Source organism: Rhea americana, unplaced genomic scaffold, assembly GCF_003343005.1.
Source record: "Rhea americana isolate MKP2758 unplaced genomic scaffold, rheAme1 scaffold_195, whole genome shotgun sequence".
NCBI classification, from domain to species: domain Eukaryota; kingdom Metazoa; phylum Chordata; class Aves; order Rheiformes; family Rheidae; genus Rhea; species Rhea americana.
Window position 1 is genome coordinate 1,269,087 of NW_028186094.1, and position 27,587 is coordinate 1,296,673.

Below are 27,587 nucleotides of genomic sequence, written 5' to 3' on the forward strand. Positions count from 1 at the left end.
GCCCGGCCCTGCCTTGCTGCCCAGGGACAGGGCTGGCCCTGACACAAGGAGGAGCCGCTTCCCGCCTTGGGCGCAGCGCCAGCGGCTCCCTCCGTGGGCGGCATCGGGGCCCCAGCGCCTGCCCTTCCCTCCAAGCTGCCTCCCGGCTCGGCTCGGCTCGGCTCGGCAGGGAGGCCCCCCGGCACGAGGGTCCTCTGCCTGCTGTCCTCTGACCAGCTTGAGCTCCTTACCCTTGTCCCACTTGACCAAGCTGCATTCCCCCACCCCGTATCCCTGCCCTCGGCCAAAGAGGGGCTCCCCCGGAGAAGACCAAAGGAAACCTCTTTGAAAGCGGTTGGAAAAGTGGCTCTTGCTCCTGACTCTTTCTGGTTTGCCTGGTGCTGTTAGAGCCGCTGCTGCAGCGAAACTTCCCGTTTCCTATGAAAATCCCTAGATTTTTGCGGGCCAGCGGTGTCRTGTTTCACCCTTCCACGTGGAAGCAAGAAGCGTTGCTTCCACTTTGGTTTCACCACTGGACTTCACCCAGCTGTGGTGTTTGGCTCAGAAATTGGGTAGGAGGATAGTTYTTAAAATAAACCCCAAACTGAATTGGAGAGGTCCAGTTGTGCAGCTCCATGTCCTGCAACACCTGCATGTAATCACGGATAAGACCATTGCGTTGCTGCTGGTTATCTCCTGACCTGGAGCAGCTCCTCACTACATCTCTCCATACAGGTGTCTCCGTGCTCTGAAAATGGGCTGGAAGCTGTTCTGGGCACAGGCTGCATCAGAGGAGGAGCAAAGCCACATGGCCTTCCTTTCCCATGACATCAGCATGCTGCGGCTCTTYGAGACTTTCCTGGAGAACACCCCACAGCTCACCTTACTCCTCTACGTTATCCTGCGGACAAACAAGGCAGAGCCTTCCCAAGGTAAGGAAGTGATCGAGGACCAAGGGAGGGGAATTTCAGGGATGCAGGCTTAGGGTCAAAGTAGGCCAGGACAGGAGAGAGACCTTGTTGGGTGGCTGTGGGCTGTTCTTTAACCAGCAGGATGCTGTTTTTCTGCCCTTGCTTGAGGTTCTCAAGTGTCATTCTTCTCCATATCACACTTTTCCTTGATGTGATGGACCAGAGGGTGGACCTTTGTCCTACACTGACATGTCCTCGTGGACTGTGATGGGCCCAGGAGGGGGAAGTAAAAGCTGGGAGACCTCTGTGGTCATTTCCCTACCTCTCCTAAAGGCGGCCATGCCTGAAGAGAACCCTTCATGGAGTGGTCCTGTACCCACATGTGTGGTCAAGGCCCAAAGGTCAGGAGAGAAGTCAGGATGCTGTATTGGGAAGCAGGGCACTCTGATGCTGTTGTGGACACACACACAGAGAGTGGAGCAAAGCCTGATGAGGAAGGGAAGTGCTTTGGTACCCATCCAGGGATGGGAAAGAGCCTTCTAAGCAAGTGTTGCTGTGATGAAATGGGCCTAAAGAAGGGCAGTGCTCAGAGCCCAGCAGCATGTTGACTCAGTACTCATTTCTTGCCTTTATGGGCTGAAGGTTTCACTGGCCAGGGCAGTGGGCTCTGCAGTGCCACTCAGTCCCATTACCTCTTCTTCATCTCCTCGTCCAGCTAAGCTTGGTAAGGGAGACATCTGCTTGGAACAGAGCAGCATCAACCTCCTCCATGAGGAGAGCAGGAAAGCAGGGGCAGAATAGGAGACACAGAGATGCTGATGCTATAACCCTCTGAAGCAGCCTCTGAAGCAACTTTCCTGGCTTGTGGACAGCTCTTTTTAGCTACGTCTGGCCAGGGAGGTATTAGGAACAAGGGCAGCACAAAGGGTGTGAGCCCCTACTCAGTCTGCTCTACTGCTGTGTTTGCAGGAGTGGGGATCTGCACTGCTGTCCTGTGTGTGACCTGGTCCCTGCTGGATTATCACCAGTCCCTGCGCTCCTTTTTGCGGGATAAGTATGAGCTGAGCCTGTGTTCCTCCTTCATCTACTTCCTGTGGAACCTTTTCCTCATCTGCCCCYGCATCCTTGCAGTTGCCCTCTTTGCCTTGCTCTGGCCGTATGGTGTTGCTGTGCACTTCCCACTTGTGTGGTTGGCCATGTTCTTCTGGGTCAACATGCAGAGGACAGACTTCATGGGGTCGCCTGGCTCTGAGCAGCTCTACAGAGCCATAGTGGCTGTGATCCTCTACTTCAGCTGGTTCAATGTGGCAAAGGGAAGAACGTTGTACCGCAGTATCATCTACCACGGCTTTATCCTGGTGGACAGCATTCTGCTCGCTGTGTCCTGGCTCTGGTGCTGTTCACCCTCCGATGAGTACTTGTACCTCATCCCAGTGGTTTCTGCTGCCTTGCCCTGCTACGTTTTGGGGCTTGTGTTGAGACTCACCTACTACAAATGGCTGCATCCCAACGTGCGGGCGCAGCAACAGGGTGAGCATGACGAAGTGGATGTCAGCGCAAGGACCGAGGGGCTGGATTTTCGTTTAGGCTCAGCACCAGCTGTTGTGAACAGGCGAATGCAGTGGCTGGCCCAGACTCATTTTGCAGTCTCCTTGCAGGSGGAGCAGAGCTTGCTCAATGGAAGTGCTGTTGCTGACACTGCTGTCTGAGTCCCAGTGCTTCAGATATGCAGGGAAGGTCTGTGCTTCATTGAAGTGATGTAGCGTGCTGGGGAGATGTGTTTGCCAGTCCTGCTTGGATGACTTGTGAATGCCCAGTGTCCCACGGTCCATAGCAAGGCTCTTGCTGCTATGCAGCTTAGAAGATCCAGACTGTTAATGGTGGACTCAGCACATTGTGAAGCACAATCATGTCAACCTCTCTCATTATTTATTATTAGTCTTTTCCGAAAAAAAACACTTGCAAGTCTGTCCTTTATTTCTATGCCTCTTCTGGTGCCTGCTGTTGAGTTTGCTCAGTTCCCCATGGCCTTTCCCTCCCCCCCCCCCACCTCATGGATGTGGGTGCTGGTACTGGAGAGCTGGTTCTCTCCTTAGCAGCAGCTGTTGGATCATTCAGTTTGCAGACCTGCTTCTGCTGTTTTGCTCTGAAGGTCAAAGATTGCCTGGTATAAACATGTGACTCAGTATCCTGCTGAGAGAAAGGAAGGAAAAAGGCAGGAGTGCTTCCATGCAGCCTTTATCTGGCAGAGAGGAGGCGTAGGGCTGCTGCCATGTTATGGCAGGGGATTGTATGGTGGCCTCATGGTGCTGGGGAAGCACACAAAGTCGAGGTCCAAAAGCAGAGCGCTCTGGCCTCATGGCTAGTGCTTTGCCTTTTGGAAAACATAGGAGCATTTCCAAATGTTAATTCCCTACAGAAAGGAAAAAAAAAAAAAAAAAAAGCTGTGATGTTTGCTCTGTCTCTTCCTGCCTTTCCTGAAGGCCAAAGGCCTGTGGAAACAAGGACAGGGCTGAGCAGTGTGCTCCTCCAGAGCCCCAGCTGCTAAGCAGTTTTTTTTTTTGCTTTGTCTTGTTTTGTTTTGTTTTCCCCTGGGGTCCCCTCCTGGCTGCATGGGGGTTCCTCCTCCACAGGAGGCTGTTGCTGAAGAGGTTGTCCTCTGAGCAGGGAGGCCAAAACTGTAAATCTGTGCTGGGTAGCACAGACCGGGAGCACCCCCCCCCACCCCGGTGGAGTTTTACTCTTTGCTTGGCTGATCCTCTGCTTTCTGTKACTCAGTTGGTCCTGCAGAAGATGCTGTGCGCTCCAGGGAGGGAGCAGAGGGCCTGTATTGAGTTGGTGCGAGCCAGGATGAGCTCCTTGCCCTGGAAGGGACTTGTTGGAGCAGCTCCTGCCCAGGACAGTGGCTGACAAGTTATTCCAAGTGAGGTGGACCAACCTTTGGACCCCCCCCCCCAGTAGTGCAACTGTTGTCTCAGACACACCCCCCCCAAAAAAAAAAAAAAACAAAAAAAAAACCTGGTAAGTCCAACCACTCATATGTGAGTCTGGCATGAAGCAGCAGCAGCAGCACCTGGGTGCCAATGCCTTGCCCAGGCCCAGATACCACAGCGCTCAGCTTCTGACACCTTGGCCAGTGAGACCATTCTGCTTTGTAGCCACCATGTGGTTCAACTCACCTCCTGCTCAGGATTTGGGCCCGACATCCAGCTTGTGCTGAGGCCTGAAGCCTGCCGGGAAGAGCACCGTGAGGCTATCGCGAGAGCACCATGCATGCCAGCTACTCAAGCAGAAAAGCATAAGGTCTGCTATCCTTGCCTGTTCATAACTACATGCTCATTAACATCTAAGACCGAAAGGCTTTGGTGTTAAGCGAGTTCTTGCTCTGTAACTGAAATGACCACTAGAGAAGGTATGGAGCAGGCTTCTGAGCTGGATGGTACCTGTTCACCCAAACACTACATTGGCCTGTAAATATGAGCTCCAAATAATCCATGACACTGCTGTCAGGGGTGGCACTGCCTGGGCATGAAGGAAATGGGACTCCCTCAACAGATGGGGGTTCCCCATGAGCTGGAGCAAAGTCTAACTGGTGCCCCAGGGCCTCGTGTCTGTCACACAGAAGCATGGTGCTTCAAGGCAGGCCCCGCTCTGCTGGGCACTGGCAAAGGACAACACTGTCCGCAGCAGAGTAACAGCTTTGGGACGAACTCGAAGGCTGTTTGTCAGCCCTGGGCAAAAGAAAGAGGCAGGGTTTGAGTCTGACTCACTACTCAAACACAACGTGCCTAAATCCTGGTTGCCACAGCCCTGCCATAACCTCAATGCCACCGATGTCCCTTCAGGACTCCGGAGGGGAGGAGGAGGAGGCCACTCACTGCTGCCAGTGACAGTGCTGTGCTGGGACCCACCCTGGATCCAGCCCAGGTCCTGGGCCCTCACGTTGGACAGGAACTGACTGCAGGGTGGCAGAGAACATACCAGAGCAGTGACTATAGAAAATAAAGACTTTATTTTTTTCCAGTTCATAGGACACTTCCAATTACACAGAACATGAACAGTCAAAGGATCCACAGCCAGTAACGCCCTCACGTTCACTTCTCCCCTGCCGTGGATGGTGACATTATGACATTGCTGTGGGCTCCGGTGGGACCTTCTGCTTTCTGCAATGCTCCAGTCCAAGGGCCAACACAGCCCTTTCCACCAGGGCTCTTGGAGGCAGCAAACATTCGCGAATCAGATCTCAAAACCTAGGGGGCTGCAGTGAAGCAGAATGAAGCTCAAGGTGAGGGCAGAGGCTGCCCGTGCAGCACCCAAGCAGGCTGTGAGTGAGCACCACCAGCCAGAGAAAGCCTTGATCTGTTATTCAGCTATTCAGACTCGTCACCAGTTCGACTACAGGCGGTTTGGAAATGACAGGAGAGCAAAGAGACAAAGAAGCAAATCAAATCTTGCATAAAGATGCTGTTCCTGACACCTCAGAGACAGGCAGATTCTTGAAGTCAGCCAGCAGAGGAAAAAATAAAATAGTCAGGTTAACCTTTATTCGACATGAACACAGAAATGTATCATCAACCTCCTCTTAGAAAAGTATTTTACATACATTCAAGGAGACATCGTATAAATATCAGTATGAAATGTCACTGGCTGCAATAGTTTCACATTCAGCTAAAATTTTGCTGACATTTTAAAATTTCCTTAAAACATTTTGAAGTAAACAAACACAAAGCAAAGCCTGCTGGCTGCCGGGCTGCTTGGTACCTCAGTTCCAGCACTTGCTGTGAGCACCTGGGCAAAACACATCCCACCTCCAACGCAGGACACCAAGGCTCTCCCCTGCAAGCTACTTTTTTTTACAGTTAATGAAGCAAAGGAGACACTTGCCCAAGCCAGACGGCGGGAGGTTAAGGCACAGGTTTCAATCCCAAAGTTAAGCTTGCTGGAGTACAAGACACGTGTTCTGAAGAGGTTGTTGCAGAGGCTGAAATACCACACAAGAATGCTTACAGGAGACCTCCGGATAGGCTGGTGACCCTCAGAGAGATGTTTGAGAACCAGCACAGACTTCTCTGTGACTTCAAAGAAGTCCTGATCTTCTGATAACATCTGAAACCCACAGAACTAACATGGTTTCACATGGCTCACTTTCTCCCAGACTGTCTCTGGGACTGACATGGTAACTAGGCTTTATGGGGACCTCAAAGGAACTAGACTATGGATCTAAGTGTAAGGAAGCTGTAGCCCTGGCATCCCTCCTCCTCTGCTCTGCACGGGGCCCACCCTGCTATGAAACACCCTTCCAACACACACCTGCAGACTCCCCCAATACCCTGGGCACACCCATACTTAGTCTCTCCACCCTGTGCACATGATGCATGGGAGTACATGTCGTTTATTTGTCTAGCAGGCTCCAGTTCATGCTTTTGTTCAAATCCTACTGCTGTTCACTTGAGCATGTTCCAAGATTGCTTCAAGGGCTACTACTGGACCAGCAGGCTGCAGCTGTCAGTGAAGTTCCTCAGATTTTCCAACAGGAGATGTTATGCTGCTCACAGACAGCAGCTTCAACATACAGGGTATGCTCCTGAAGCTGAGGTTTTCTGGGGGGGATATGCAAACACAGTTTGTCTGCTTGAAATCAGAGCACAAGGCTAACACCTAGCAAGGAGCTGGATGGAAAAGCAGACTGCTCCCAGGACTTCAGCATCTTCAAGAAAGAGGAACTACTATTTTTTTTTTCCTTTCCTTCTCCATCCAAACCAAAACTGAAGCTATGAACATTTAATACAAAGATCTCTGTGTCCTGCCAATCAGCTCTGGGARTCCAAATTACTTGCTCTAGGCACCATCTCACTGGTAGTGATGGGAGCCAGGACAGGAACCAACATCCACGTAACAACAGTCACTCCTCCATGCTAGAGCGTGTGCTGCGCTGGYCTGAGCTCTCGTGTCAGAGCTGCCAGCAAATCCCCCAGCGCTGATGGGAATTATTCCTCAGTAATTAACAGTATGAAGTGGGGTAAACACATCACATGCTTCCATGGGCAAAGCCTAACTGGGTCAGTGTCCTCCTCAGAGCAAAATGCTGGGCCTTTCACACCAGTCCCCCGTGGGTGACCCTAGGGCCAGAGACCAGATGTCTGAAATGCTCTGAAGGCAGCTGTGCTTGGCTCAGCATGAAAAGCAGAGGTATGTGATGGGGATTAGAAGACATCTGTCCTCTGCACAGAAACCTCAGACACCTGCTAACTTGGTGCTATTGGGGCACAGGGAGGAGGAAAGTGCCACTGAACAAAGCCTGACCTGGCACCAAAACCAGTCTGGCTCAAGCTTCCCATTCCAGTCCCGAGTCTCCAGCTGGCTATTTCTGGCTAGTGCTACTGCAGGTCACCAGCTCCAGCCTTTTTCTTCTGAGATGGTAGCAGAAAAATCAGTCTAACCATCAGTCCCATGGCCAGTGTGCTCCAGGCTGCCAAGTCACAGTGTCCTAGAAAATTAAGTCCCTCTTAACAAGGGTTTTCTTTAAGTTGTTTCTACCTATGTAGTTAGGCTAATGCAAAGAAGAATACAAGGAATTTGAACCTGATTCTACTTAATGGAACTCACTCACACAAATGGAATCAGGAAAGCAGAGGTGAAGGGTAATTACTGTACCCTTCTTCATAACATTCATGAGGCTTTAGTTCTCTCTCAAATTATTCCAGGGCCAAAAGTTCACATCTGAGCACTGTCTGCATAGTGCTCTACTGTACGTAATGTTCACAGGCAATTTCCTTCTCCCTTGCAGGGCAAATCTGTGGGATCTACAGTCTAGATCATGGATAGCTGGAATTCAATGATCTCCAGCTTGTAAATAGGGCTTGGGGCCATGAGCAATGTGCACACATTGACTAGAAACCAGTGGGATAACTGGGAACCCCAGTACTTTCCTCTACAAGGAACTACTTATTCCAGAAACATCCTCTTCTCTATTTTCCAGTAATCTCACGTTGAGGAAACAATGTAAGGAAATTGTAATAAATTAACTGCTTTGAACACACACAGAAGGAGAGAGGACACATTTCACAGCAACAGAGGTATTTTTGCCATTTTCATTAATATTTCCCATGGAAAAAAACAATAAATCTTTTTGGCTTTGTGAAACAAGGGAGGTTCAGCTCTGCCAACAGTATTTTTCTATAAAAATAAGGTTTTGTATTTACTTGGGTGCTATAGCTAAGTTGATTAGAAAGGAGAAGGCTCTTACAAACACTTCCGCTACTGGATTGCCCCTCTGGAGACTACCTGCTAGAAGAATTCAGCTGGCTTTCGTAAGTCTCTTCTTCAGACAAGCTCTAGCAACGAGTCCAGTGCTTCTTTATATGACACCTTTGTACCTGATAGGGCCTGTGCTCCTGAGGAAATGACCTGGTGCCACTTTCTACTGTACAATTTGCATTAGCTGTGTTTTCTTCATCAAGCTGAAAAGTGAGTCCCCAAACGTATGAGATTTCTGCCTCTTCAGAGACGGAGAAGGCTTGTAGGAGCTGCAGTCATGCCTATGCTCCAACTTCTTACAGGAAGTCTAATTCGAGGGCTTGGTGAAGGGACACAAGGTCTGCATGATTTGTGATCCTCCAGAAAGGCATGTTGTGCTGTAACAAAAAGATGACAAAGTTAGTTTTATCAGAGTGATTTTACAGCTAAGTAGAGTTAACCTGTAGAATCAAGCAACACAGCCTTTGAGATGGCACTGTCTGAGCGTACCATGTTCAGGATTTATCCCAGCCATATGTGTACTGATGCTAGAAGCCTGTCTCATCTGCACATCTGTTCATGACAGGCAYCATCACTGTCTTTCAGCTGCTCCACACAATCGTGATGGAAATCTCAGTGCCCAGCTGTGAGCTGCTGCTTCACAGAGAAAAGCCTTTGCAGGGCTCCCAGGGAATCTGTATAGATGACTACACTGCCATATGGCAGAGTGAAGCCTACAGAGACTCTGTCCTGGCAGCAGTCTGTGCACCTCACTGCTTTCAATTAGCACAACTGGACAACCCATTCATTCTGTCCAAACCATTTGCTCCTGTCTTGCAATTCAGACTAATGGTAGGTGTTGTCTAACTATTTGATTGCTGGCAATTGAGTCCTGGCTCATTCAGGGCTTCAGAGAAATTGTACAATATTGATTAATAGCCTCATTCTATGATAACATCAAGACACTATTGTACAAGGACAATGCCACACTAGCAGACAAGTACACATTAACTACAAATCTGAACAAGAGCAGAACAAACATAAAACCATCAAGAGACAGATAACTCCCCATCTTAAATGTAGTGAATGATCTTTTCTGCATCAAAGGCAAAAGCTCCCCTATCTGTTTCTGGCCTGAGGAATACAGCCCTGGAGAGTCCTTGCAGAAAAAGGCTGCTGCTGTTTCTCCCCATTGCACCAACCCACATCCCAGTCTGTAGACTCAGGCACCCACCTGCTTTGCTGCAACCTCTTCATCGCGCCCATCTCCAATTACCACGTAGGTGACCTTCTTTCCAAATCGTGACACGATCCTCTCAAAACAGCTCTCTTTACCTGCCRAAAGAAGATTCTGTTAAAATCACTCTTAGGCAGACAGTACCAGAGGGTTGATCATGCCCCTTCTTCCCAGTACAAGAACACATTTTTGTGTTACTGGGAAGAGGAGGACATCCATTTTGACTTGTAAGGCCAACTCTATTACCGTTTGCATGGCCAACTGGATCACAGCAACCAAAATGGGCAACTCATCTGCAAAAATCCTGTTTCTTACATAAAAATCTCAGCTAACCCACAACAGAGATCTCAGTGGTAGGTACTAAGCACAACCACTTACCTATTTTTGTAGCACTATAAATATTTTCAATAGGGAACACTTCGCCCAATCCATAGAGGAGAACTTTGGCAAGAGCTGGCACAAGTTGGGTGGTTGTGATCAGGATGTTCACACAGTTTTTTCTAAAAGGAAAAAAAAAAAGCACTTGTAAAAAGAACATCCACATCCAGTAGTGCAAAAGGCTGATCTGGGCAGCTGCTCAGCTTTCCAAAGCACTGTGCACTTTGCTTCTCTGCTTTCCCAGAGCCTTTTTAGGCCAAGATTTCAATACTTTTTTTTTTCTTTGACAAATGCTCAAAGGAAGCCAAAAACAGAGAACCCCTTCCTTTGACTCCACCATGCCTTTACACATGCATATGTGTGCACACATGCACATAAGCATCCCTTCTGCCCTGCAAGCTGCACTTTGTATCTTTTAGAAGAACCTGAACCTTTTCTACTGCTATGACCTTCTCTTTTTAATTGTTCAGATAAATTTATACTAATCACTATAACACCACTACCGGGGGTCTCCACACAAAAAAATCCAGCAAAGGCTCCTTTTCTTCAGTATCTAGGAGAACTATGGGAAATGACTCATTTGGACTTCACACAACTGCTTTTGGGCAGAAAACACTATTTCACAGAGCATAAAACTCAGCAAATGCTGCTCCAAGATCTTCAAGAAATGAAAGTTCTTTAAATTCATTCAAAAATACATCACTGAAGTGTAAGAGAAGATGGTAAGCCACTAGCAAATGCGACGTCAGGGAGAAAGCAACAGTGTTCAGTTTCTGAGACTACCCAGTGGGCTGGGGTCTCTGGCTGCTGGAGTCTGAAAAGTGGTGGGAGTCAGTTGAACCTCACAACTTCAAGGTGGCTGGGGATAGGGTGGCTCCATACTGATGTTCTCAGGTTTGGCAACTGGCCCCTGAAGGCTTTGCCAATTTCTTGTTGAGAAGCTCTGAGGCTTGCTTTCTTGACAGAAGGATTAAAAAAAAAATCAAGTAACAAATGATTACGTAAGCAAACTGGAGATGCACAAGTCCGTGGGCCCTGATGGCATGCACCCATGAGTGCTGAAGAAGCTGGCTGATATCACTGCAAGGCCGCTTTTGATCATCATTGAAAAGTCATGGTAATCAGGAGAGGTGCCTGAGGACAAGAAGAAAACAAATGTCCCTCCAGTCTTCAGAAAAGGCAAGGAGGAGGAGCCAGGGAACTACAGGATAGGCAACCTCACATCAATCCCTGGGAAGGGGATGGAGCAGCTGATCAATCCTGGATACCATTCCCAAGCATATAAAGGATAAGAAGGTGATCAGGAGTAGTCAGCATGGACTAACAAAGGAGAAATCAGGCTTAACCAACCTGACAGTCTTCTAAAATGGAATGACTGGCTGGGTATATGAGGGGAGAGCAATGGATGTTGTCTACCTTAACTTCGGTGAGGCTTTTGACATGATCTCCCATAACATCCTCAAAGGCAAGCTGAGGAAGTATGGGCAAGAGGAGTAGACAGCGAGGTGGACTGAAAACTGGCTGAATGGCCAAGCTCAGAGTGGTGTCATCAGTGGCCAAAAGTCTAGCTGGAGGCCTGTGGCTAGCAGTGTCCCCCAGAGGTTAAGTCTGGGTCCAGTCTAATGTGTCCAATTAGTTTATATGCAACCTGGATGATAGGATGGGATGCCCCTTTGGTAAGTTTGCTGATGATACAAAAATGGGAGGATTAGCTGATGCATCAGAGGACTGTGCTGCCATTCAGAAGGACCTCAGTAGTCTGGAGAGATGGGAAGAGAGGGACTCACGAAGTTCAACAAAGGGAAGTACAGAGTCCTGCACCTAGGGAGGAATTAAGCCCAGACACCAGGACAGACCATGGGCCAACCACCTGGAAAGCAGCTCTGCAGAAGGTCCTGGGGGTCCTGGTGGACACCAAGTTGAACACRGGCCAGCAATGTGCCCTTGGGGCCAAAAAGGCCATGGGTATCCTGGGTTACATAAGGAAGAGCGTTGCCAGTAGGTTGAGGAAAGTGACCCTTGCCCTCTCCTCAGACCTGGTGAGGCCACACCTGCAGTCCTGTGTCCAGCTCTGGGATCCCCAAGACAAGAGATACATAGAGTTACTGGAGCAAGTCCAGCAAAGGGCTACTAAGGAGAGGAAGGGACTGAAGCATCTCTCATAGGAGGAAAGGCAATGAGAGCTGGGACTCTRCCTGAAGAAAAGATCACTGAGGGTGGATCTTAGCAATACGTTTAAATATCTGAAGGGAGGGAGTAGAGAGGACAGAGCCAAAGTCTACCTCAGTGGTGCTCAGTGACAGGACAAGATGCAATGGCCACAAACCAAAATATAGGAAGTTCCATCTGAACAGAAGGAAAGCCCTTTCTTATTGTGAGCACTGGGACAGGTTGCCCAGAGAAGTTGTGAAGTCTCCATCCATGGAGATATTCAAAAGCCATCTCGGTAGTCTCCTAGGCAACCTGCTGTAGGTGACCCTGCTTGAGCAAGGGTATTGGACTAGGTGATCTCTAACAGTCCCTTCCAACCTCAACCACACTGTGATTCTGCCATTTTGTTCTGGAAATTCCAGCAGAATAGCAATCTTCCTTCAGAAATGCAAATTTGCAACCACAATCCTATTAAGGGGACCTTCCTATTGACAGACATTGCAGTAGAAAAATCTCGTAGAGCTCTGAGGAATGGAGTTCCCGCATCCTTTGACTTTGTTTCCCAGTACCTGTGACAAGCAATGATATTTTACAGAAACATTACTGCAGTGCAGTACTACGTGCAAATCTAAGTGAGAAGAATGGCTGAGAAAGCAACATGTGCATGTCTCCAGTTTCCATACCTGGACTGTATAAGTAGCAGGGACTTTAATGCAGTTTCTAGCCAGGAATCCGTTAGCACTTCTATATCAGTCCGTAGTCGTTGCAGAGCTTCCCTCTTCTGTGGGCTAAGAAGGCCTGGAATGGAGGCAACAAAAGTTTTCTCAACTGAGTTAATAAATCTAATACGGAGATGGTCATAGCTCAATCTAACATCTATCGGTTCTGCAATAAGTGACACTGTACTGAAATCATCTGAAACCCAAGAAGGTCACAAAAGAATGGGAGGAAACAACCTCCAATCATACAGACAAGCCTAGCCACCGATCTGTGATTCTGCCTGTGGAGAATGGGGCAGATATTTTTCTCTATTTAGAACCATTTCTTAGGATACACATAATGAACTGCATTTCTCTAGTACAAAACACTCATGATAATAGACGTTATCTGAGGACACACACAGTAGAGGAAAGAATTACTGAGTACGCCCATTCTGACTTTCTGCTCAACATATGCCTGAGAACTTTTACCATTTTAATGCCTCTTAGATACTATTGTCTGAAAGCATCTAGCTGCAAATTAAAAGCAGCCAGAAACAGACACTACATCCCAAGCCTGTTCCCATTATTAAATACAACTGAGCAAAAAATGAGCACTTGAGCCTGAAATGTTTCCACCCAATTTCCAGTCATGCAGAAGAACCCCCCTCCTCACTCCTGCCCCAAATCTCCTCACTATATCCCTGAAGTATGGTAGCCCTCTGATAATAAGGTCACACAAGGGATTAATTTTGGGCTGTGCTGCTGGCTTATTTACCATGTGGTCTTATACAGGTCCTGAAAAAACTCTGTATCCAGGTTTGCCACATGTAAAACATGTAATAACTATACTGATCGTTACCAGAATTGAGGTAATTGTGGCATACTGAAATACAGGCCTATGTTAATTGATTTCTAAGGCTAAAGGCGGTAATTTTGATCACCCTGCATGTAAGAAAATACAACCAAGAAAATGTCATATCAAATTTCTGTTTTGTATGGACTGAGGGTACCCAAACACACAACCTACCAGCCCAAGCCATCCAGTCAGATGATCCAACTGTACACCATCCCTAAGGCCCTTAATGCTAAGATTCAGACTAAACAGCACTATCATCTATATTTGATATCTGCCAGATAATCACTGCTCTGGCATTRGAATGGAAGCAAAATTAGAAAAATTCAAGTGAATACAAACAGAATTTATAAAGGTCACATCAGATTGTGACCGCACCAGTCAAAAGAGTGGGTACTATTTCTTGGCAATGGCACATCAAAATATAGATTTTGTGAGCACATAGGTGAAAAGGCTTGCTAAGGCCTTCAAGGAAGAGCGATATATAACCATTTAAGTCTGTTTTAAGAGTGGTATGTAGCTTTTCATGCAAAAGTAGCAAAGAGACATTGTCTTCATCAAATCATTCTCTTAAATATAGGACTAATTGCCTCTGTCTACATGATAACTTGTAGATTGCACTGGACTGCCATTCAGTTTTAAAAGTAGTACTTCTTGCATATATCTCATAATATCCCTTGAAAATTGTATGTGCCCACTGAATTCAGAAATAGAAGAACCAGGTGATGAAAATCCTCTTGAATTCCATGGAGGTTTGATCTTTTTTAGCATTAGGAGAATGGTGTTTAGCAGTCATATATCAGTGTATGTGAACACTCACCTCCAACGTTACTTTTATATTTGTCATAGATCTCTCGAACCCTGCGGTAACGGAATGCCAGTTTTCTCATCCAGTCCACTCCACCCTGGACGCCAACTGATGAGCTGTGGTTTGCATTACTTCCTGAGCCACTGAAGCCGTCCGTGGAGAAATTATAGTTGCTATTTCAGAAAACCAGATCTGTTATATGTGCAATAGCAGCAGGATCACTACAATCTTTCTGGCTGGCTTGCAGACTTCAGCTCTGGCAGTAGCTAGAAAAGCCCTAGGGAGAGGAACTCTACACAACTAACATTACACTGCTGACAGTGGAGACTGGCTTCTCTGAACTATGAACTCTAATATCCAACTACTCTTGCTGCTGATTCTAAGTAGTTCAGCATCTCTTAAAATATACTGAAATGTATTGATTCAACTCCTCTCTCACCCCTCCCTCTACCAAACCTTCCTTTGCTCTTTGACGATTCACTTCTCTGCAATACAAAACATCGTTCCCATTAACTCTCTCTTATCTGATAGTGAAATTCCAGCATTATGCATCAAACATAGTCTGTGTGTCTTTGGAGAGTACAGCTGCATGAGCAGATGACTGACCAGCTCACGACTGCAGCAAGGTCCACCACATTCCCTTTGCCCAATATTTTTTTCCTCCTCCATAGACAAGCGATTCTCAGACCTTTTCATGAGTCAGTTCAACACACTAACACAGCACAAAACCACCACCCCTCCTTCCCACCCTGATAGGGCACACAGTTAGCTCACACAGGATCAACCAAAACATGAGCTGATTCAAGCAGGCAGCGGTAATGCACAGCTGGGTCTTGGCTGGGGTGAGGGAGCCCATTTAGCAACAGTGAGCTCTTCGATTGATTTATCCTGTCTTTTAGGACAGTTCCAAACATCATTCTATAGCCCCTTTGTAATTAAAATCTTTCTCAATACATATAACAAGGACATGGCGTTCTACATCACTGCTTCCTGAAAGAGCCACTTTATATTTTTATTGTTTATTTTTGAACACTAGATTTTTTTTTTAACCTCTTGGGCCTCACTTTACTTTTGTTACATGGCAATGTTTTGGTAAAGTTCTGTAAAAGTGAAAAATAAAAATATCTAGGATCTAGGTTATGCTCAGGTTCTGTACCTGAGAACACTGATCTGTTCTTCCTCAAGGACTGGGTAGGCAGTCCAAGTTAAACGTATGCAAATACCACTATAAACATTGCCACTGTCATCCTATAGATCTTTTTGGTGAAACTTCATACTTTGATTGCATCAAGTAAGCACTGTCATGGGTCTTGCCTATCTCTTGGAGCCCTCAAATATCCCAAACCTTGTTTTTGTCAACAATGGCATTTAAAGAATTCAACAGCATAAATATCAGAGGGATGTCACCAAACAGCTGCCACCCTCATTTTAAGGTAGAGCCATTCTCAATTTGTCTTAATATTGTCTGAAAGACAAACACAAAGCTGGGGTGAAAAGTCCACCTTAAAGTGAAGCTCAAAAACCACAGGAATAAAATATGAAGCAATAAGCTCTACACAGACTTGTACAAGCAATTTCTTTGGGGTAGTGCATGAGGGATCACCTACAAACATAGGAGCACAGTTAGTATAAAGTGGCAGCTTCTCACTGGTCACCTATTTTGAGGCCGCTCCGCTTCTACAGACTTTCAGACACCTTCCCCTTCCCTAGTCAGGATGGGGGAGGCAATTACTTAGGCATAAACAGCTGAAGAACTAAACTTAAGTGGCACAAGATGTAATACATTACGTGCCTCTTCTGTCCAAGCACAGTGTCCCGAGCAAGCTAATCTCATGTGCCCCTAGCTGATGTCAGTGTGGGTAAATCAAAATCTCTAATAGCCTATCTAGGCATCTGAATTAACCTATGTTGCAGGCAGATTTTATGCCTGCTAAAAACATTCTGCATAGTATCTGCAAGGCAACAGGAGACAGACTGTAGGGAGACTTTCAGAGATCAAGATCACCGAAGTTTGGAGTAATTCCCAAAGTTTTAATCTTTTGTAGGTTTTGAAAGAAAAACTATTCAGCAAGCCAACTTTGCTTGCCGGGTTTTATCCCCCAAACAATGCTAACACTTAACCACATTTAGTTAGTTTGTTTTGGAAGTGCCCCCCAAGAGCAGATTATATCAGCTATACATTTCATGCATTCCTCAGTACACCACCTTAAATCTTGGCCATTGTCATCAGATGCCACATCATCTATGTGTACCTGGTCACACTCCTGTTCAAAAAAAGAAGAAGAAGAAGAAGAAAAAAAAGAGAGAGAGAGAGAGAAAGTCAGAGTTATAATCCAGAAACACAGCTTAAAAAAAAGTGATATTAAAAAAAAAAAACAAACTCTCATGCTTCAACAGGAAAAAATCATGCCATACTGCCTCCACAAACCTATGGATAACTTTCACTATCTTTGTTTTTCAAAACTWTATTTTATTTCTCCACACCTGCAGGTTCTTCTCAAGACAACAATTTGAATTACCAGAAATGTCTGAAAAAAAGCATATTTCTATGACATTTCGATTTGTCTGCAAAAAAGAAAACTCAATGCCTGACAAATCAGGCTGCAGTCAAGGCTCACTTGTCATTTGAAATCCGTTTTGCCATTTCACATAACAAAGCCAAAACCAAAACATCCCCAAACTACATTATCTGGTGTTGATATGTCACGTCATCGATGCAAAAGACGGTTCTGTTACTGAAGAGCCAAAGCATAAATCTTGGAATGAAATATCAATGTGCACTGACAAAACTGTGGAGCTTCGTACAGTTGATTTAGTCCAGAGATAAGCTGCAAATGCTTTAGAACTAGGAGTAAATCTTCCCCATCTCAAAAACTTCCTACTGCTGCTAGTAATGACACTTTCAAAAAGGAGTCATGAATGCATAGTTAATGTGTCAGTGACTGCCTTTCCAGCACAAAAAATTGTATTTTTGGTTTTGGGGTTTTTTTTGGCTACAGCAGGGATATGACTTCCATTGTCACCTTTGCAAAGTCCACAGCAGGAAATGGCCACAGAAGATGTAAAATTAAAATGCAAAATTAATTTAAGTTTCCTTCCGCATTAATAGAAGCATCCTGTCTTTCGCCAGCATTTGCACAGCAACGAACATACTCTTAAAGCTTCACCCTCCACATTCTGCTTAAGACTAAGTCTGTGAATTCTGTAAGTTAGGTTCATGTATCCACATTGTTGGTCTTGAATATCCATTAAGACACAAGCGTCAGGAAATCTGCTTTCTACACTACAGTTTCAGCTGCACTGCTTTGGGACTACATGTCTTTCTGTGTCTTTGAGTGTTCCTCACTTTCTTGTCTGAAGGGAGTGATGTTGTGCAGCTTGTTTAAGGTTTTCCACTATCAGGAACTTTCTGCTTTGTCAGAGAAGATTTTGTCCCATGCTGGCTCAAAATCATCACATCATTTTCTTACAGATGCTCTTAGTTTTCCAGCTATCACTACTGAGGTATTGTCTCTGGTTTACCATTACCAGATACAATCTACAGCCTTGTTAACATATTTAGGACATTCACTCTTCAGTCCAGAAACTGGATTTCGTTCCTGGCTTTCCCACAGCCGTGAGAATTGACATATTCAAGGTCACTGTCTTTCCTATGTCTCTGTTCTCCATTTCAAAGCAGGGTCAGGGAAAATCAAGTGCTTTGCAGTCCAGAGGGAAACCACAACATAATCACTCTTGTCACTCCTATAGGTACAAGCTGAAATGTGTAAGAGAGGAAGGAGAGCTTGTGACCTACAAGTCTCCAGAACATCTCTGTGATCTTGCTGTGCAGAGAACCTCTYCAGTTTTGGAAGATACTGTTAAGTTTTATCCTTAAGCAGCTGTGAAGCACATCTACCCTCACAAACAACACAGTGTATCTCTAATTAGGCAATGTGGACGTTTTGCCTTTCAAAAACACTTGCCACATACCTCCAAGTCATTGAAAAACAAGTGAGTATCAGCTACTTCAAAAATCATCTCCTCCATGGACAGACCTGAGCCAATCACTAGAGTTGGATCCTGCCAGGACAGGGGAGAAGAAAAGGAGGGAGAGGAGAAAATGTAAATTCACCTTGCTTACAGGCTGAAAGTAAATTGCAATAAAGTTTTGATCAATCAAGTTGCACAGAGATTTCACTACATACGGTATAATTCCATCTGCTGTGATTCAGTGGTGCAAACTACATTCTTACTAAAATTTTAAGTAACTGAATCAAAAAACCCCCACATTCTGGTAATATATTGATGCCAAAACATAACAAAACAACTTCAGTACTGCATGGCAGGGACTGATGCACTTTCAGGAGCAATGCAGACAAAATATTAGAAATTCTTCAATATATTTCAGTGAAGAAAATAATGCTTCTTTTCACTATGTTTTAYGACCTTATTAGTTCCCAAAGATGATAAAGATAGTTTGAAATTTTAAGACTTGTACTATTACGGTGGAAATGTTTACAATATTCATATCCTAAGTCTAGATAAACTCAAATTTACAGTTTTTCCCCCACCCTAGAAAGGCAACAAGTTAAAAGCACCACCACACACATTTAAACCAAAATACAATTTTCTATTCCTTTTCCTAAGACTGTTTACTTCTTCATGACAGATTTTTTTTTCTTCCACAGAAAAGATAATATTACCTTGCCATATTTCTGAGCATACGACCCTGTGAGAAGCGAATGGAAGATTATAATGGTCTCATCCAAATCCCACAGAAACACTCGCTGAGTAGAGAATAAAAGCAGGTTAGAGTTGAGATATTCCAAGTACAAAGTTACAGTGAAGGAGCCAGTTCGGGGATTTGTTTTGTGGTTAGTTGCAGCATGCTTCTGACAGATATGAACAACAGTATTTACCCCATAGGTTAAATACATTATAATTAAACTCTTTCTGTGCAACACTAGAGTTCACGTATTGCTATAGAGTAACTATACACTCAGAATAAAAATCTTTTGATCAAACTTTCTCAAAAGCTTCTCTTGCTTTTACTGGTATAAAATCAAAACCCCAGTGTTAATGAACTTCAGAATCCTAGTAGGGTAAAAGTTCACTGTCTGAAAGTGGAAGCCAGCTTATCAGCTTGTAAACGCTGTGATCTAGGGAGTATCAGCTAGATGACCCTAGAGTATATCAGAGATTCCTTCGTTAAGATAAATTACGTGGATTGGCTGTTGTGACATTGTTTCTATACAGAAGGACTTTGATAAATCTGAGAAATCGGCCAAGAGAATCTACAAGAAGATTAGTAAGTGCAAAGCTCTGCATGTGGGGTAAAATAACCCCTTCTATCAGACCAGGCTGGAAGCTCAAAGTTACACCAGCCAACAGTGCCCTCTCATGGGTGAATAAGGTGAACTGCATGCTAGAGTATATTAAGAGAAGTATGGCCAGCTGATGGAAGGAAGTCAATAGGAAAGCCATTCATGGAATACTGCATCCAGTATTGGATCTCCTGTTCAAGAGGTATGTGAGATAACTGGAGAAGAGCCAGCAAAGGGCTACCAAGATGGTCAGCAGCCTGAGGCCTAGTGGAAAGGCTGAAGGAGCTGGGAGAGTTTATCTTGGCAAAGAGGAGATTAAGGGTGATCTACTTGAAGGGGAACTCCAGAGATGAAGGAGCCAAATTCTTATCAATAGTGACAGATGATATAAAGGGAAGTCGCAGCTTGGGAGATTCAGGTTATGGAAAGAAAATCTACTTCCCCAGAAGAGTGTGGTAGCTCTAAGACAAATCACTAGAGAGGTACAAGGTCTCCAATCTTGGAGGCTCTCAAGACTCAGCTAGACAAAGCCATGGCCACCCTGTTCTAGGACTATCCCTGCCCTGAACAGAAGGCTGAACTAGAGACTTCAGACATCCCTCTCACTGACATTGCAGTGACTTTAAGAAGCACTTAAGTGATGCTTGTTAAGGACCACTGAAGAACTCACTTAGGCTGACTCTTAGATAACAYAGTCAGAGTTTCCCAAATTATCCTTGTCCATTTTCTATAGGAAAGAGGGGAGGACTTGTACTGCCACACTATTCTGCAATGCTAGCTGTAGAAAACAAGACCACCACTTACCTCCAGTTCACTGTCCTGTGAGGAGGTGGTGTCTGCTTTCCTTTTCCCCCTGTTCTTCCCAGGGATGTTTTTTCTTGTCTGCTCATCTAAGTCTTTACTTGCTGTTGCTTTTGACAATGAGGGACTTGTGGATGCATCTCCTAGAAGAAAGAAGTAGCACAATTCTCATCCCCTCATGTCTCAAAACAAACATCAACACAATGTTACAGCATTCGGCCACAAACCTCCTTTGCTGGACATGTTGCCTTGCTTCATCAAAGTAACAGAATTTCAACTTTTGTTAGAACATAGAACATTATTTGTTTGCCCCATCATTTTGTAACAGATCTGCCTCCTCAGTTAAGTCTCTACCAGTTTAGAGCTACTTATTGCATCCTGTCTGTGGTACAAGGTCAAAAACAGAGCTCCCTGCAACCACGTAAGGCCTGTAATCCCTTACACATCTCACTGCCCCGGAGCTGCCTTTTTTTTTTTTTTTTTTTTTAATATTTCCTGAGAGAGCATCAAAACCCCTAAGTCTGGAATCAGAAAACAAAAGAAATATTCAGTGTCTTTCTTTCTCAAATCTCAGAGGTAGTCAAACACCTTTTCCAAGTCCAGCAACCCTCTATATCATGCACTATTTTCAACTCAGCATACACTACTCACACCTGTTTCACTGTAAAACAGCTTTTGATTAATATTTAAACAAGTCAATGAGTGAAGTTATCTGGAGTGTATTGATCATACACAAATTACAGCATGGTGACTGTGACCCAGACATCTCATACTACAGCTACACTGCGCTGCCCTAAAGATGAGGAAGAATATCAGGAACGTACTTAGCACAGGAGATACAGTCTTGGCCAAGTACCATGGCCACTACTGAGATAGGCACATATCATATAGCCTATTCTGCTACTGGTAAGAAGCTGAGTCTATAAGTTTAGCCATCCATTAAATCTTCTGTCACAACAGAGAAGAGATAGAGCTGTGAGAATAAAGAAACTCAACATTCTTGATGAGATGACAACGTTGCAGTCAGCCTTCCATGTGGCCACACTACAATAGTTTGCCAAAACACACTTAAATGGATCATTTATTGGCAGAAAGTCCCTTAGCATCCAGCAGTAGAGCACATCTAAGAGGCTGCAGTTGCTCCTTGTCCCTGGAAATGGGTATCTTGGTTGCCAAGCCAAGGTGGATAGGCAAGACCTGGACAACACCTCCTACCCCAAAGGAATGGAGGGCTCGGGCCCTCTGGAGGGTTACAGGAGTATCTCATAGCTCTTTTAGGAACCTGGGGAAAAGGAATGGTTTCCAAACTCTACCAGACAGCCAGGAAAAGCCCAGTCAGTAAGAGCTAATGGATTTCCCAGTACTTCTGTCCAGCCAATGCTATCCAATGCCAGCATCTGTATTATTTCTTTGGAAGGGGGGAAAAAAGGCCCAGTGCTTATAGAAGTGTCAACTCTTGATGCAGAAGAGCTCCAGAATGCTAGGAATATGGGTCTAGTGAGGTCAAACTGTTAGTTATTACTACGGGTGAAACCAGGCATCTGCAGGTACCTTGTTTTGAAATGAAGACCAGTAGCTTTTCCAAAAGGCAATTTTGAATGTGGAGCTCTCCTTTTCTGTGCAGAGAGGGATGAATGCACTCAAAATCTGACATTTGCTGACAATATGGGCTTTGCCAATGCAACACTAGATATTTGAACTGGGAGTCAGACAACAGGGATCTGTCTCTAACAAGCAGTGTGCAGAGAGAATCCAGTTTTCAAAACAAGCCTCGAAAATAACAAAGATAGACTATATTCAGAGGATGCTACTCAGCACATGGCCTGAGAATCCAGAGAATACCGTAGGAGTGGAAGGTTTAAGAAAATAAAGACACTGGGATAAGTCAAGCAGAAAACAATATTCACATATAACTGTCCAGTTATGGGGTCATTTTCTCTGGGCAGTCGAGAAAAAACAACGACCTATAGCACCTACAGGTGAGTTAAAACACAGAAGACTGTTTCTGAGTGCCTGTAGTACAAAATCATTTGTAGCACAAAAAGATTTATGGATATTTCTTCTATAAAAAACAAATCATTGTTGAAGATCTAACTATAGCCACTACCATTCTTTAAAACTCCTGAAACAATGGAACTGAAAACTTCCAACCAGTATCAGAAGTTTGAGGGTGGGAGGAGAAGGGAGAGCAGGGGTTAATAAATGCAAATAACTAAGCCTGTATTTTTTCCCCAGACTACCAAACTGCAACAGACAGCAGAGATTTCACTTTATAACCATTCCATAGTACAGAAAAAAAATCTCCTAGCTTCTTGCATAAGAGACTGGAGGAAGCATAAGTCTTTGCTCTTGTCCCTATTAAGTGAAGAAAATCGTATTTTTGGTGAGGAAATGCTTGTCAATACTGCTGCAGGTTGGTGCATGCTACAACATTAATGGAAAACACTAACCAAAGAGATGGCTTCTCTAGAAGAGTCAATTAAACCTTTTAAATCTATTTTCTGCATCTCTTGAGTTACCAGCTAGAATCTTCTGCCCCCGACAAATGTAGGGTTCCTTAATGCTGCATATAAGCAGATCTGTTTACATATAAGCACAGAAGAACAGCTTTGATTTAAAAAAAGGTTTACATGATGAAGCAGCTAGAAGAGAAGGAGAGAAAGAATGTCCTCCTGGGCACACCAGAGACCAGCTTATTGAGTAGTGGTGGTGGCCAAACCATAGCTTTTGAAAATGCACGAGCCATCTGAAAGGGACTCTCACAGCTGGGATTGGCAGCTGTGTTATGGCTGCCAAGTAATTTGAATACTTGGTTGTGAGAAAGAAGGAGCTAGCAGGAGCTGTTGAGGCTGGACAAAACAAGGATGCCCAGGGCCTCAAATGAATGCACATCATGTGAGGCAACAGTCCTTGGGCCACTGCTGTTGGCTCCACTTTGAGCCACCTCGAATATCACCTCCCCAGGGCATTCGGAGCCTATGGTATGTATCTGCTGAATCGCAGTATTACAGGACTTGCAATAAATAAATTTGACTGCCCTATCGTAATTCCCTGAACATCAGTGAGACAACTGTGACAGTGGAAGACAAGTGTCCCATCCAGTCCAGCAAGCAAAGGTGTGCTAATCATATTTCTGAAAAGTTTTCCCATGTCTGCACGCTGTACTGTACATCTCAGGTATTTGCAGTCACCCTGTTAAAGATGAAACCATTACCAGAGGAATGTCTCTGCACTGTTCGCGTAGGCACCATGGCATTTGGTTTTTCAGTTGGATACGTAGTTGTTGCTAACGCAGTGCTGTCCGTGTTGCTTTCTGCTGGTGTTACAACTCCAAAGCCAGAACTTGGGTAACATGGCTGGTACTGACTTTGGCCAAGGATTGTGTACGTAGGATACTCCTGTTAGGAGAAAAGACCAGTTACGATAGGACACTTCTTTCAGTACAAAAGTCATCTTAATATAAAATGTTTTCTATAATATGTCTGTCAAAGAAAAACACCAGCAAAAGCATACTAACTTTACGCTATTTCCTTCTGTACATGCAAGAAATCCCCAAAAGAGGAGGAGAGCTAGTGTTACACAAACACCTAAAACAACTATTTACATGCCTTCGGGAGGAAGATGTCATAGGAAAATGAGTAGTGCATTCCCAGTGGCCTCCACAGAAGGCAGGTTCTGCCTACAGATGGCCAGGAATCACAAGGCTTTTCCTCTATGTTCAGTTCCTTCGAAAATTAATTCCTAATTTGAATTATTTTCCTGTATGCTGATATGAAAGTAAGAGGGAAGTAATGAGTGGATCTCAAGGCATCAGGCCACTCTTAGTCTGCTCTTGCTGTCTTCAGAAATGTACAGCTTTGTCTCGAGTTTCAGTTTCCGATACCAGAAAAACTGATAGGGCAGTGAGAGAGAGTAGCATGGTCTCGGAGTGCAGTCTAGGCCACGGATACAGGATAACAGCCTCTACTCATAACTTCAGAAAGCAATTATTTTGCATGTTATGATTAAARTTTTCCATTTAGGAAGACTGTTTACTCATTCAGAAGATTAGAGAGATCAGTCAGGGCACCTGCATTCAAGCTGTGCTTGAAGATCCTCGTATCTGCTACTGACTATAAAGAAAACAGCCACACAAAAGTGTCATATTGTGCTCTTCTGACRTGCTGTGAACTCCTGATTTCTCCAAGGAGCATCCTAGTTTTGTGAACATGCACCAGGTATCTCAGTCTGCACTAGCATTCAGGAAAGCTGCCTTCTTTACAGCTCTAAGTAAGCTTTATGTTCTGAAAATAACCTTAAAAAGCAGCAGCATAAATACACAGGGATTTTGCTGCATCCATTATATTTGCTGCAGCTGTTTCTGTAAAGCTATGACATTGAAGTACTCCTTTGTAATTCTATATATCCAGAATGGCAGTTAACCCCCTGACTGGGGCAAGAACAAAGTGCCATGGATTACCTACAAAAGATCATGGAGTAAGGAGGAAAAGGGCCTGTCTGCTAGCCACGGGGCTTTTTGATTTTGTTTTAGTCTAACACCATCCGAAGGCATCACCTCCACTTTTTTTKTGTGTGTGTATGTGTGTGTATACAACCTATTTTTATTTTATTGCTGATGGAGAAGAACAAAGGCATTCAAAAGATGTCCATCTATAATCCTCCCAGTAAATATGATTCTAACAATAGTTCTATTGTTTCTTCTCTAATGTCTCACACAGAGATCTCAACATTTTAAGATTTACCACGCTCAATCCACAGAAAAAAGAAACAGCAAAGAGCTGAAATGAGTTTGGTGCAAAGATCAAAGAGAAAAGCAGCATGGTCAAAGAGAAAGGCATGTGTAATTTTGCTGACTTTGAGTTACATATTAAGCCCTAAAAATCTAGTATCCATTGCGCTTCATTTAAAGTGGTGCAAATATTCTGTCTTCTCGTGGTAGCTTTTAGTAACATGTTAAGCAAAAGCAAATTAGATGCTCTATGTAAATATGAAGAAGGAGGAAGTTTTACCTGTGAGATGCTGGCTACAGCTGATGTGGAAATATTGACGACAGTTGAGGATGTAGAGACTGGACTGGCATTGGTAGTTGATGCTGTAAAATTAAGAATTACTACATTACACATTTCAAGAAAAGCATAAGAGGTAAGACCAATCCAAGCTGTGAAATAAGTACTTACTGGGCTTATGTGTAAACATTTCTGCTCCCAGCAGCACTCTGCTTGTGACAGCCAAAAGAAAGTTGGGGTATATTTTGAAACCAGTTAACAGTTTCCACAGGGCTTACAGGGAAGCAGGGTTGGCACACAGCGATCTTTAAAAACATTATTTCCTTTTTTAAAACTCCAGATAGATTCGTGAAACACTTTAAAATATTTTCCCCTTCATACCCAATAAGAATTTAATTAAAATGGTTTATTTTTATTAGAAGTTTTGAGAAGAAAACAATCACATTCTGATACAAAAGATGAAAATGAATCAAGGTAAATCAATAAAACAAGTATGAGTGTGTCTGATTTAAAAAAAAAGTTTCTCTCCATTTACACTGGGCTTAGCATATTTATCCTAATTAGATCCAAAAATTTAAGGAAGTACTAGAAGCATTTCAAGCAAAATATAAAAAGTATACTTAGTGAAGAAATTAAATATCTCTCTTCAAATCCCTATGAGACTACACTTGATTTGGGGATGAGAATTTGTGAAGTAATTATGGGGCAAATTATTAAAGAAACATATTTGCTAGTAAGTATTTTTAAATGTTTAATATTCGTTATGCTACTGCATTCAGTTCTTCCAAAACACAGAAGCAGCAGCTACAGCACCTCCTGGGAACACAAGTCATTTAGCAGATTTTGTGGTTTTACAGCAACAGGTTTGTTCCATTAAAAATTACCCCACACTGGCTTTCTCAAAAATTAGTGAAAGCAAGTAATGAGGCGAGCACAAACAAAGTCAACAAGTACTAAACCAGGTGCCATCAAGAAGTAATTTATTTTGCTAAACTTTGCCCCACACACCATTAAAAACAAGAATCACTCTTAGACACTTAGGAAAAGACTTGGGAAAAATCAATAGTATCACCTAATTTACCTTCACTCAGCGAAAAACCCTTAATTGCTGCAAATAACACCCATGCAGAGTTCACCCCAAGACTGAACAACTCAAGCTTCTGAAGGCTTCAGTCTTTTTCTACCCCAGGGAAGCTGCAAAAGGAAACGGTCCCCACCAGGAACTCTTAGTCTATGTATGTCGTGTTATGGCAATGACAGATGCTACCTTGTGGACAGCTCCTGCAAGGAGAAAGTGATCTAAAACATGCCTCTCAAAAAACCAAACCAAAACAAAAAAGCCTTAAAAAGAGGTGTACAGATATCTTCCATTTCCAAAAGGTGGGAAATGTGAAAGGTAGCATCTCTGCAGATGCAGAAACGAAGGCAACTAGTTAATGCCTGGGAATTCCCTCATAAACGGAAACAGCTTGAGGAACATCCAAAAGATGGGAAGGAGCTTTGGGGAGAACATTTAGAAAAAGCAAAAGAAAAAAAAAAAGTTGCACTAAACAGCAATAATAGCAATGAAGATATTTGAGTGTCAGCAGTAGCTCTCCAGCTACTATCAAGCAACAGCTATTAAGAGAGTAAGATACCCATYGCAGATCCACCTAAAACAACTAGTAAAGAACAGGGGTTAGTTTCTAAATAACCTTCCTTCAACTCCCTCCAACTGTACCCATCGCGGAAGCAATTAAGGCTTCCCTTACCTGAAGCAAATGTCACTTCCTAGGTTACTTCGAAGGACAGCTATCCAGAAAAACTCCTTGCTAACACAGAAGGAATCTGCAGCAAAGCAGGAGGATATGAACCTGAAGTGCTGGAGCTCCAGCAGAAACACAGACCCTTCCCATCCGAACTTCATTATTTATCTTAATTCCAGGCTCATTCTAACATTTTTTTTTCATTATCCCTTATCTCTACAGTGTTACACATCAGATCTTTACAGACGGTTTGTCCTACACGGATTCAGCAATTCTTTCTGCACCTACAGTCAGGCTCTTGTGAATAGGCCAAAAACAAACAAACAAACAAAAAAAACAGAAAAATATCTGGCATGTCAAACCCTAGTGCTTCCCATCACCATCTAATATATACCCCTGCAGTGTCACTCGTTTGAGTCCAGAAGGCAAAACTCTAAGACACTAAGTACATCCAACCATTAGTCTGTAGACTGTA

General features: G+C 44.2%; 2 protein-coding genes across 7 annotated transcripts in view; one reads left to right on the top strand and one right to left on the bottom strand.

Moving 5' to 3' along the window:
- XKR8 (XK related 8) overlaps positions 1–2,840 on the top strand; it is a 3,500-nt gene extending 660 nt beyond the window's left edge. The window contains exons 2-4 of the mRNA XM_085302999.1: positions 434–551; positions 715–911; positions 1,860–2,840. Of these exons, the coding sequence (XP_085159125.1) occupies positions 434–551; positions 715–911; positions 1,860–2,599 (1,055 nt within the window). The 3' untranslated portion in view covers positions 2,600–2,840. The remainder of the gene's footprint in view (positions 1–433; positions 552–714; positions 912–1,859) is intronic.
- A 2,043-nt stretch (positions 2,841–4,883) lies between these two features.
- Positions 4,884–27,587, bottom strand: part of EYA3 (EYA transcriptional coactivator and phosphatase 3) — a 66,934-nt gene continuing 44,230 nt past the window's right edge. For 5 of the 6 annotated variants that reach the window (XM_085302990.1, XM_085302986.1, XM_085302987.1 and 2 more), the window contains 11 exons: positions 25,371–25,453; positions 23,576–23,759; positions 20,365–20,504; positions 18,940–19,023; positions 18,227–18,316; positions 16,460–16,518; positions 14,267–14,427; positions 12,576–12,690; positions 9,742–9,863; positions 9,361–9,461; positions 4,884–8,524 (listed from right to left, as the gene is read on the bottom strand). In XM_085302990.1, the coding sequence (XP_085159116.1) occupies positions 8,444–8,524; positions 9,361–9,461; positions 9,742–9,863; positions 12,576–12,690; positions 14,267–14,427; positions 16,460–16,518; positions 18,227–18,316; positions 18,940–19,023; positions 20,365–20,504; positions 23,576–23,759; positions 25,371–25,453 (1,220 nt within the window). In that variant the 3' untranslated portion in view covers positions 4,884–8,443. The remainder of the gene's footprint in view (positions 8,525–9,360; positions 9,462–9,741; positions 9,864–12,575; positions 12,691–14,266; positions 14,428–16,459; positions 16,519–18,226; positions 18,317–18,939; positions 19,024–20,364; positions 20,505–23,575; positions 23,760–25,370; positions 25,454–27,587) is intronic. The other variant, XM_085302989.1, reaches the window with a different exon arrangement.